General features: G+C 42.5%; 1 protein-coding gene across 1 annotated transcript in view; it reads right to left on the reverse strand.

Moving 5' to 3' along the window:
- Positions 1-259: 259 nt before the first annotated feature.
- LOC144114183 (protein turtle homolog A-like) overlaps positions 260-12,749 on the reverse strand; it is a 398,561-nt gene continuing 386,071 nt past the window's right edge. Inside the window, exons 12-13 of the mRNA XM_077647762.1 lie at positions 3,123-3,150; positions 260-2,801 (exon numbers count right to left, since the gene is read on the reverse strand). Coding sequence (XP_077503888.1) covers positions 2,780-2,801; positions 3,123-3,150 — 50 coding nt within the window. The 3' untranslated portion in view covers positions 260-2,779. The remainder of the gene's footprint in view (positions 2,802-3,122; positions 3,151-12,749) is intronic.

Consider the following 12,749-nt stretch of genomic DNA (forward strand, 5'->3'; position numbering starts at 1 on the left):
AATTCACAGTGTTCAATATAAGCAAGTGTTAGTGGGTACGAAGTGACGTGAGAAATGCCCAAATTTGAGCGCATTTCTCCTGATCACTTCATGCATGTTTCACATTCGTTTTTCAAGTTTAGTGCTAAAAAAACTAAAGAAAGCATACGTGCAGCACTTCAGCTCGTAATCGTGTATTCAAGCCCAAATAGTGGGTGCGGCCAATAGTTATTGCAGCATTAGGTTTGGTAACTTTCAAGAAACCTACCAGAGCCTCCAACCAACAAGCAGATTGATTTTATTGGTTTTGGGTGATTGTTACACTAAAAAAAAATACGGCAATACCATCAAGCTCCCTATGCTCAAAGTCTAGCGGGACAGCTTGGCATAAATGTAATAAAATAGGCCTCATTTTGTAGCAGCGAGTCGAACACGAAAATAATACTGCAGTCTTCATAGCATAATCAATCCAGAGGTATAAGTTATAGACATTTATCACTGATAACATTTCAAAGATACAAACACTGTCGCGACAGCACAGCACAACAAATGCTTTAAACATGTTTTAAACACACTTGAAACAAAAAATTCATAATTAGAGTTGATGAGAAGACCCGCATTTCTGCTCTTCGCGAACAATTCGCGAGTTCGTTTTGAATGCTGTCAGAAATTTGGTATTTGTTTGGTGAAAAAGTGCTCATCCACTTCATTTATTTCTTTCAGTTCGCTTTTGCACTAAAGAAGTCGAAAGTAGTCTCGCATAAGTTTATAAGAATAAGAGTCCGAACCATATAGATAACAAAACTAACCGGGAAACTTGCTTTATAAGACCAATCTGAGTTTTTCCAGGAAATACTCGATCCTCGGTTCAGAGTCTGACAGGCCAATTTTCTGTCACTCAAGTTGCTTAATACATTTTATAGTTATATTTAATTTACATGCATCTCGGTTTTATTGTTATGCTCTGAAACAGTCGCTGAGATAAATTTGGCTGCTTAGCAAAAGTAGCCGAGATCACATTACTTACTATAAATTTTTAAAGGCTGCCTGGAAGTTTTGTTTTTGTGGTGAAGTTAAGCGCGAAGACTTGATGCTTTAACGCCGAAGAATTCTCTGTTTCAGTCGCAAAAAATTACAGTGGCTTAAGCCTATTTCATTAAAAAATGCTACAAAAAGAACGAGAAGGGCGGGAAATATTTTATTTATGTTCCTAGAACCGCGTCTAGAGGTCTCGTTTTCCGTAATAACATCGCTCGAAATTTGTAAAATATAAGCCCATTGAACACTGAGAAGACGCTTGAAAGTATGAACGCTGAGGTTGAATTTTCAGTGCTGTGCATTGATTCAGCAGAACGTACAGCGAACGCACAGTAACTTTGTTCCCACTTGAAACCCACAAACAAAGAGGCATGGTCATTAACAATAAAAGCTCTGTCGCTACAGTTACCTCCTTTCTTACAGTTCCCTCCCGATGCGTTAAATTTCAGCTGTCTAGAGGTAGTACGCCAATGAAGGATGAGCGCAAACAAGGAGTGAAGAATAAAATTGCAAGGTCTCTCGATAAGCGGTTCTGATCCATGAGAACTAAATGCCAGCCTTCTTGACAAGGTTAGACTGCCCGGAAGCTAGTAACATCACCACGGTAATGACGTTGGTAGAAGCATCGTTAGGGTACTATAACAGCAAGGAATGTCCAGCGACACATCCTTTTAGCAGCGTTATTACAGCATTCACCAGTGCTCTACGTTAAGAAAACGTGCACTTCAGCTTGACACGACACTTAACGCCATACTCTTTGCCGCATACGTAATAGTGATACACCGAGCAATAAACACTACCTATCGCTTTCAGTCGGTCAACACCTATGTACATTGTGTTATTCAATGTCGTGAACATGCTATGGTGAAACTTACCTCGTCGAGCAGAATGACTAGGAAGTCCGTGAGATCATAGTGAAATGAATATTTACAATGCCAACATGGTATCTAGCCTCGTCGCGGAAGAGAAACAAACGGAGTCTGCCGGTCATAAAAATTCCCTTCCGCGGCATTCTTGTAACAACCCCTGCCCGCGACAATGACCAGCATAAATTTAAAATACGAAGACTATAGAGCTCGTCTTTATCTCTGACACACCAGAGTCTGTTTTAGGTTTCTTTGATGTGGCAACCACTTGGTTTCTCACAGCAAGGACAACGTGAACACAACGTAAAAATTTGTATGTTCAACCCTGCACCTCGCGTTATTTGAAGCTTGCTGCGCAACGTCGGCACCTTTGTCCGCGTGCACGGTGTCACCATCGCAGTAGCGTTAAAAATCGACACAAGGAAACCTGCACTGTCGAAATCACTGCCAAGGGCTCACGACGCTGCGTTGAACACACAACACTTTCGCACACACGAGATCACGTGTATTGCTTCACGTTCGACCGAAACGCCGGCTGGAGCAAATTGTTCGGCAGTTCGCATCAGCTGTGGCCACCGCACCCAATAATCCCGCAGGCATTCATTTGTCAGTCATTGCAGGCAACATAGCGCATCACGACTGATGAACTGATATCAGGTGACGTGGGCAATCTTTCGTCCTGTAACATTCGTCTTTGTCCAGTTTTTTTTTTTGCACTGGTAAAGTCGCATGCGCCAACGGCGTTCAGACCTGATTCGCATGCACAAGGGTCCGCCGATATCGCGCTGTTACATCACAGATGGTTGTTCTCGAGTGTCGTAGAGTTGAGCACGTGCACTTTAGTGACGTTCGACGTCAGGAGGCTGCTGGACACGTTCAGCCTCGTCGGCCGTTTGTCATTTGACTTCTTGAAGGCTGCTGAAAGAGCAAAAAGGTAGAAGAAGGAGACCAAAGAGAAGGCGGCTATTATTATTCAGTTACTACAAATGTGCAGCATTTTCAACTGATGCGCTGTAGAGTAAAAATCTTCAAATGTAAAAGGAGTATGTGCCCGTCCAGGCATGTTTGTGGACCATAATTATTTCCGCAGATATCTAATCTACCAGCATTTTAAGAATCTATCGGTTAGGTATATCAGTCTATTTAAGCAAATCAGAAGATTAAATAATGAAATCATTGTTTAGAGCGTGGACTCTTTAAAAGGTGCAAATGAAGAAAACATTTCAGTGGATTACTTACTATATTTCCGGTGGTCGCCTTCGGCGGCCTAGGAGCAATGCAAACAAAAGACGAGTATTTAGTGGTTACAATCGCAGAAGGAGAAAATCTCAAATGATTGTCATGAACGAAGTGTGAAAAAGAACGTTTTCATTCAAGCACGAAAGGGAATAGTTAAATTTGTCTTTTTTTGAATGTCATAAAATTGGGAGTGAGTTTTTGTATTCAATTGCATTTTAAATATTGCTAGGTGTCAATGTCCAGAAATTCAGCAGCAATGTTAAGCACTTTTACACGACCACTCATATCAAGTGTATGGCTGTAAAAATGCATTAGATTTTAGTTGAAAAAAGAATTAAGTGCAGTACCTAGTAGAGAACTGATCGGACTCGGCGTCATCATGCTTCTAACTGAGCAATATTAACCGTTTTTACATGATCACTGATATTAAGTGTGTGGCTGTTAAAACGCACTGGATTTTCGTGGCTGACTGAAGTGCAGTACCTAATAAGCAACTTTTCGGACCTGGCGTCACCATGTTTCTAATTCAGCATTGTTACAACCTTTACATGATCACTGATACCAATTGTATGGCTGTTAAAACTCATTGTAGTTTAGTTCACGACCTAAGTGCAGTACCTAGTAAGGAACTTTTCGGAACCGCCATCATCATGCTTCTAATTACATTAAGGCACGACGCGAATCTGACGTGTGGGCATGTGTTGTCTTAAGCGGTGCGGAAAACAGGTAACCTCTATCGTCACCCGCAATAAGCAGGAACAATGGGCTGAAATAATTCACCAAGTTGCGATCACGATATGATTCCGACGTTCTGTTCCGCCAGAGACTCCCCAACACATTTCTGCAGCCAGCACATTTGTTTGTAAGTAGTTACAAACTACTCGCTCTGGACGAATTTACTGCGTCACCAGAAATACTGTCACACATCAGAGAAGTGGTGTGAAGTGACTCGACCGCGATGATAGAAATGAAATACGTGCTAAAAAGCCCAATTGCAAGATATGAGCTACAAATTAATTAGACATGAAAATGAACATGGTTTGGGTTTTGTGGCGCATAAGCATCAAAATTCATCATGCGCGAAGCACATCAAGATAATTCTAATTGATTAGAATAGTGTCACACAGCTTCTAAGTAGCAAAGGCAAAAACTGCACACTTCCATGAAAAGGCTTCTCAACACTGATAGAAGGGAAACATAAAGGAGAGAAATGAAAACAATTACTTTCAATTCTGCAATATTAAGGGTACACTGGAAATGAAAACCACGAAGTTAATCGTTTGCCACAAATAGTTCTGCTGCGCGGAACAGGCGGTTCTTGTGTAAATGCGCTTTTTGGTTTCGATGTTAGTTTTCAAAGAAAACTGAGAAATTCAGAATTTCGGCAAACTTCAAAAAATAGATAATTTTTCACTGAAGAGAAAAACCTTTTTTTTTCTCGTCAATATTCCTAGCAGCATGAAGCCGATGTACATTCTCGGTCATAATTAATCATTTGCTAAGGTTAGTTACCATACTGCTCAGAAAAAATGCGTGCGCTACAGCATTAGTAAAAGTAGCAAATGTAGACAAGCAGAAAATTTTTCCGCTCTTCTCCTAAGAGAAAACGGACTGATACTGATAGGTTTTTCAACATGTCTGTGTGAATAATCCATTTCTTACCTGCACCAAAAACGACGCCAACAAACTTAAAGCTTTCACCAATTACTAGCTTCTCGTAATTCAGTAGAAGAACACTCATAATGTTAACTGAGAAATAATAAAAAGCAGATGAAAACAGTTTTAGATATATTGGTATTTGCAATATTGTATTATTTGGATTATTCATTCAGTGACATAAAAACAATATTACCTCCGTTAACTAAGTCTGAAAAGAGTAGCATACTTAGGATCACATATATATACGAGTTATTATTATTATTATTATTATTATTATTATTATTATTATTATTATTATTATTATTATTATTATTATTATTATTATTATTATTATTATTATTATTATTATTATTATTATTATTATTATTATTATTATTATTATTATTATTATTATTATTATAGACATTAAAAACGAAAGCTCCAAGGAGATTGCCTAGAGCGACGGCACAGTGAGGAAGTTGCCGAGTGACTCTACTTCAGTCAACAAAAACACCAACTTGTGTTCCACTGAGTATGAACAAAATAAATTCAGACAAATAGTACAACCAGAATTATACCTATATAAGTTATAAAATAATATATCATTATTACGAATATCGGATTCTGGCCAAAGCTGACAGAAACTATAAGTCTGACATCCCTTTTAGAGCCATAGGTGTTTGACCTAGATTCCGGGGCACACACACGGGCCACCTGAAACAAAACTCAAGCACGACATAGCGGTCGCGGCTCAAGACAGCCAAATGGGAGGATGCAAATTCAGAGAGCGCAGTTGCAGTGCGGATACCGAATATGCGCAGCAGCTGGCTGCACTAGTATGGCGACAACATGTGCTTTCAAGTAACCTGAGAGACGACGGCTGTCCTTCATATGGGAGAACAAAAAATTCTCTGCCAACTCTGCCTCAGGGCTCGACTTAAAAGCGTCAGCTACGGCAGCTTCAAGTGTTTACATAGGTGTGCTCAGCAAGCGTGGAGAAGACCAAATCCAAACATCCTCGAATGTTTCCTTTCCGGAAACATTCCTTGTGAGACACAAGCAGCGCCATCTACCACATGGATTTTGCACTACTATTTGTGATTTACAGACACCTTCGCTTTATCCGGCACATTTGCTCGTTATATCAGTTAAAAATTAAATGAACATGCGCATCACAACACGACGACTCGTTTGACCCCATGCGCAACCCCCTGCGACAAACGGTAAGGCCGTAATGGCCGCCTGAAGGTCCTCGGAATGCATGGTTTGGGGGCGGAAGGGTCGTCGGTGCAAATCCCACACATATTTTGGGATTCATCTCAATTAGTAATTTTATCCTCAGCGACATTCCAAGTCATTTGTCACCACTTCGAATATTCTGCGTGAAATGGGTGGCCCCCAAATGTTATGCAAATAGTGGTTTCGGAGGGGTCCCTCTTTGATGGCCTCTATACTGGCACATATACCAGGCGTTACAAGGAAGTCTAGGTAAGTTTCAAAAAATAGGATTTGAGGCAAAACTATGGCTTTTGCGGCTAGGTATTGACAGGGTCGGCGGACAGCAGAAAACCGGTGGCTCATCTTAACTAGTAATATGGCTAACTAATTTCCAATAATTAACATATAACTATTAGAGTTAGGTGTCTAGTTTCAATTAGATATTTGTAGCCGGCCGTTAGTAGTAGTAGTAATGGTTTATTAAAACAATATTAAAAAGGAAGGATACGATTTTTGCTAGCCCCGGCGTCTGCCATCGATACTGAAGCACATGAGCTGGGGCAGCGGAAATAAAGGATAGCAGGCAGAATGGAGAAATTCGTTCGTAACCGCAATGTCAGTTTTTGGAATTTCGAAAACGCGATTAGCCTCGCAGCTGTGGCGCAATGGCTGAACAACATTTGGCTTTTTCTACTAGTTACGTGCACTGAAGGGCTTGCTTCGCCTGCATGCTTTCGAAAGCGCCTGTATTTTCGCACGATGCAGCCGAAAGTTGTCGAGCCGCAGCGGCGAGGGTAATCCCTTTTTCGAAAATAAAAGCAAAATGAAGCTCTCTTCATCAACTTCTAGCCGATCCGCATGGGGCAGTGTCTCCGCGCACAAGATCTAGACGCCGATGACGTCAATGATGGAGGAGGCTGCTAGTCTTGGAAATTCATTGATGATTCACTCAAAATCGCTCAATCTCGGCGTGCATGGTGTGTTGTGTAGCGGTTTAAGTCATCCATAGCCTTGTTTACATTAACCCGACAGCGGCGGGTCGAGTTGAGCAAGGTGAACCCAAGCCTCATATGCATGAGCCCGACTTAGCGGGTCGAGCTGAGCAAGGTCAACCCAACTCGATGACTGTCTGTTTACATGGACTCGATACTAGCGAGTCGACTCTCGTGGCGTGCCTTGCGAGGCGCGACCGCATGAGTAGCAAACCTGCGGCCGCTTATGTGAAAGAGGATTGAGTGTAATCTGTAGAGGGGGCTGCGAGTCAACCCACTCTCTGCAGTCGGGCTGACCCAGCCCGACTCAACAGTCGCTTAGCTCGACCTCTAGCGTATACATGAACCCCACAGCCGGTTTTCAGCCCGGCAGCCTACTGGACCCGAGTTTTGTTTTGCTCATGTAAACACCCAGACTGAAAACGATTTGCCAAACACATTCTGGGGGTTTACATGTATCCGACAAAAGTCGGGTCCAGTAGGCTGTCGGGCTGAAATCCGGCTGTCGGGCTCATGTGCACGCTAGAGGGTCGAGCTAAGCGAGCTGGAGCAGCCCGGCTGCAGAGGGTGGGTTGACTCCACCCGACCAGGTTGGAAAGAGCTGTATACGCTGCCCATGGCGGTCCGAGGGAAGTGGATTCCCTCGGCATGCAGTGTGTTTCTCTAGGACGATAGAGGCTTCACCTGCTGGGAAAAGCTACAATCGCAACGTTTCTGAAACTGCAGGAAACAAATATAAAGATTACCACATTATGCCTATTTATTTGGCGCCGACATAAAGGGTGGCGTAGAGAGTGATCTCACTTTTACGGTTGCTGGGTACTTTGTAAGCCGCGTATATTTTGTTCGTAATGACGTCTCATCTTTTCTGCCACGGAAATAGACGAATGGGCGCAACCAAACGTTTCAGGCTTTCAAGATAAGCAGCTTTTGTGAATAATGGATCGCTGGCTCCCTATTTATTGGAGAATAAGGAATGGTGTTACCTTCCCATCAACGTGTCGGATTCTTTGCTTGTGCTGTTTTTTTTCTACTTCAAAAAAGAAGAAATGAGCGCAGTGAAACCGACATGAACAGAAGAGCGACACACAGAGTTTGTGTTGTTCTGAGGTACCTGTTGGGTTTCACTACATGCTTTTCTTTGTTTAGGCATGTCATACCAACTAGCCCTAATTTTTTACGCCTTTAACAGTCTTTGCTGCCTTTTGGAAATAGTGTGCACCGTCCGTTCGTGCAAATATAGTTCGAATTTTGCAGCGTCGCTTGCGGTACAATTCCACTTCTATGATCATTTCTTCAGTAAACTTAAGCTGTTACTTAGAAGGACTTTGGTGTAGGCCAGTTGGTATGACATCGTGAAGAGCAAAACCGCAAAACAGGACGGGACTGAGGCAGGCGACAACACAAGGCGGTTACACTGTTTTTTGTCCTTTGTTCTTCATTGTCCCTTCCTGCGTCCTTTGGTCAAATGTTTAGGGAAAACCCGAAGGTGGAGTAAACTTGTAACAAGGGAGTAATTAGTTCAGTTGGTAGAGGGACTGCTGCGATGAAGCGGTGGTCCCGGGTTCCAGCCTCGGACCAGGACGAATTTTTCTTTAACTGCGAAGTTTCTGAGAAAGCTGTATAGCTTTCCTTTGTAGCCGTATGGCTGCACTTGGGTGGATGCCAATGAGTAATTACTCCCTTATTCCTGCGTCCTTTTATCTTATCTGCCTGTTTCTAAACGACAGAACTCCAGATGAGGAACCAGCACACACACACAGGGCAAAAGTACATAGGGCAAAAGTAGAAATTTTCGAACGCAGACGCGGAACGGAACGAAGTGGAGGAGAGCAAACCACCGATAGAATAATGTGCGGGTTCTGCCGCGTGCTCAAAATGATTTAAAAACGCCACTCCTAAACCGCGTCGGAGAAAAAATCGAATAAAGGTAAATGCACTCTATTAACGGGTTTGCAGCGGGATTTGATTCGTTAAGGTACCACGCTACCCTTACAACTCTACTCCTAAGGCATGTACGCTACTCCTAACCAAGATTTCAAATCTGTATCTAGAAAAAATGAAGAGTGGAAACATTCCCCCCCCCCCCCCCCCCTACACCACCTCCACAACTTGGGCATTCTCCCTTCAGGAATATTATATTCAAGCAGAATACGAAAACTAAAAATAAGATAAAATCCACACCCGAATGTATCAGAATGTAGAAGTAGTAGTAGTAGTAGTAGTAGTAGTAAATGGTTTCTTTTATTAAAATAATAGTAAAAAGGAAGGAAAAGGTTTTTGCTAGCCCCGGCATATCTGCCATCGATACTGAAGCACCTGAGCTGGGGCAGCAGAAATAAAGGATAGCAGGCAGAATGGCGAAATGAAATGAGAGAGTTGAGGGGACAGGAAGAGAATATAGGAGGAGAGGTAATATACACAAACTGTTTACACAATAAGAAATGTGTCCAGGTTGTGCGCGTGATTAGTTCATGTTGGAGGAATAAAAACATACGCGCACAGGACTGTGTTGACTACAACAGGAGTGGGGCGTCCAGTTGTTAATCGTTCAAGGTAGAACTCGCGGAGCGTTCGGTCACTACGTGTAATTACGTGGCGGAGAAGAGACTGTCAGAATTGCAAAATTGCAATTTTTGTTTTGCCGCGTGCGGCACATATTCAAGAGATTGAAGAATTGCTATCATCGTCAAAAGTGGAACAGAGGTAGCTGACCAGTTTTGTATGGTCATGGCCTCTTGAGACGTTCGTTATCCTGCTCGCCACAAAGATGCATAATGGAGTTAATACAGAATCCCACCGGCCGTAAAATTTAACGTCCATGTTTCGAGCCTCATGTCAAGCCATTTCTCTGTTCTCAGGGGAAGCCAAATCCGACTCTTTTCATATAAAATTGTGAATACATGTCTGCCCTGAGAAGAATGTTTCCAGAATTTTTGACCACCAGTGGGAGTAGCTCTGTACAAAATATTAAACTTCACATATGCTGAAAATTTTTGGCATATTTTTAGGTCTTGTGTTGGCAGCTGGTTCTGCCACTCTGCTGTGTCTTATTTTCTTCTCACGCTGTCGGAATTTATTCGTTTCTGAAGGCTTTGAATAAAGCGTAATCGACTGCTGCTAGCATTTAGAGATATTAAAGAACTGTTGATTTTCCGATCATATTGAGGAACTATGCCCGAGTAAAACTTGAAGTATGCTAGCCTTCTGAAGACAAAAAATTCTGTCTGCATTCCCCTAAACACACCAAGCGCCTAAGTTTTAGCTGCTTTCTGGATTACCCCGCGGCGCTATGCACTAGCCAATGCCACACTTTCTTGAGAAGCTATTGCAGTAAACCTAAATAAATAGATAAAAAACACGACAGCCGGTTTGGAATTTGCATGCAAGCATCTATGCAAAACAGGGCGTCCGCCGAGAGCCACAAGACACCGTCCATAATTAACATGAAAATGAGGGCAGAGAAACGGCAGTCTGAGATTCCTGACGTCAGCGATAGCGTATATAGTAAGGACCCAAGGATTAAAGCTAGTTGGAAGAAAAATCTCTGTAGATTTCGTGAGGGCTCTCGGCTCCACACAAAAGACAGCATGGATACTTGCAAACAGGTCTACAATGAGCCAAAGGATCAGTGAATAACAGCACAATGTACTGAGCTGTAAGAGTGTTTTATGCTGATAAGGACTGACAACGTGCTTTACGTGGATTAAGCTTAATCGGCGCTTTTTAACAGTCAGTGGTTCGTTAGTGTTTTCAGCGACAAGCTTTCTGCAGGAACCAGACAGCCACTTCCTGGGTTCAGTAACTTCTTTTCTAAACAATAAAGTTACAAAAGTTTAGGCTCTATCTGTAACGTACAAATACGCTGTCATCGCAAAGAGGATTTTGTGGGGGTGAAAAAGCCGAGCAAGCGTGGTATTCTCTGATAAGCAACGATATTTAGAGGGCATTAGTTTTCACGTCAAGCATCCTGTCTAAGTCACCCATGCATAAAGAGTGTATTGTTAACTCAATCTAAACCGTTATTGCGTTGATCCATGCTCACGGGAGTTTTTCCTTCGAATCTCAGTAAGCCATCCTAATCGAAGGATGGTTATAGCGAAATATGGAGCAGTTTTCTCAGCTCTAATAACAGCATGACACAAAGATTTAACCTTTGCTGCAATGTCAGTGCCACTTCAACGCCATCAAAAATGTTAAGAACCTCGATCTTGGCACATAAACGAGTAGCTACTGCAAGTGAACGCACAGCGAAAGATTGAAATATTTGAATAATACGTGATTATAAATTAAAGGAAAGGGAAAACACCCGTAAGTCACACACAGAGTCAACTATGCCGCGCAAAGCACGCGCGCTGCTTTGCAAAGCACTCTCAAGGCAAATGACATCACAGAGTGGCAGGCATAAAGCTTCATACATGTTTGCAGAATGAGTAGTGCTACATTTTACTGCCAATAAATATGTCAATTAACGTGTAATAAACATCTCATATGAAATATTTCTCTTTTCGGAATGTGGAAACTAAATAACTGGGCACGCGTCGCTAAAATGCAGGTACTCGTTGCGGATGTAAGCCGCCTCAAACATAATTCGAAAGCACACAACTCTGGCACCCGCAGAAAGCTTGCTGCTTATCTAAAGCGATAAGATATTAATCGTCTTCGAGTTCGTCAGCTAGTCAATGCCATCGTCCGAGCAAGCTAGTCAGCTATAGGCTGGTGGACCGGAGGTCAAAAGACAGCGCAGGAAAAAACCAACGCTATACTATACAAGGACGCCGTTTGCTGGTCACCGCCGTATCAGACAAGCTTGGCCATGTGCCGCAAATTGCGATGCCAGCTTGCGATGCCAGCGTGTAACGTTGCATACTGCCTCACCGAATATTCAAACCTTCCTTCTAGTACAGCAGCAATACATGAAGGGAGTTAATTGAGGTCTCTGCGATACATCGCGCAGGTCGTCAATCACGTGGAAGCGATCCCTCAGCGGCACTACCAGATAGAGAAATGTCACTTTTTGCCGGAAGGTCTGTCTTTTCGCTCTGCTTTATCCGGAACGTGAGGAATAAATGGTTCTATGTTCTTTGAGTGTTTTGTGTGGTGTAAAAGATGGTTCTTCCTTGATTTTTAGCGCCAAGGACATCCACTGATCAAAGGGACAGACCTAGTAAAACCTCAGATGAAAGCTCATGGTCATCTTTGTCTCCATTTCTGTCTTCGATTTAACCGCTAACACGTTTTCTCATTTGTGAGCGGTTTACGTACTCGTGCACCCCTTTTAATTTCAATAAATGCCATCCACTGGGGTTGTTCTTCGGTTGTAGCAACATAAATACATCGAATGACAGGAACCAAATTATCTTCTCACTGGCGACCTTGGCTGAAAACATGGCTGAAACCAGTCTGCTATTCACCTAATTCGCATTAATGGTGCACTCTAAACAGAAGGCAGTGCACTCGAGGACAGCACACACCCTTTTTACTCCCATACTGGTGTATTAGTGCTTAGAGTGTACAAAAAAATTACCCTCGACCTCATACTTCTAGTAACTATTTTTCTCTAAGTAAAGCACAAATGGACATTATCGAACGGATATCTGATCCCAGTGTACTTAAGCGCATATTCCCTTTCGATGAGAGCAATACTAGCTTGTTCAGAGCAAAAAAATTGGGAACTTTAATAGAGCAGATCACGCCCGCATAACTTATCTGTCGCAGGAATTACAGCCTTTCTTAGAAACAGTTTCTGAAGAATCCACTGATCAAAATTGATTGTGGC

The sequence above is a fragment of the Amblyomma americanum genome, chromosome 1 (genome assembly GCF_052857255.1).
Source record: "Amblyomma americanum isolate KBUSLIRL-KWMA chromosome 1, ASM5285725v1, whole genome shotgun sequence".
Classification (NCBI taxonomy): Eukaryota; Metazoa; Arthropoda; class Arachnida; order Ixodida; family Ixodidae; genus Amblyomma; species Amblyomma americanum.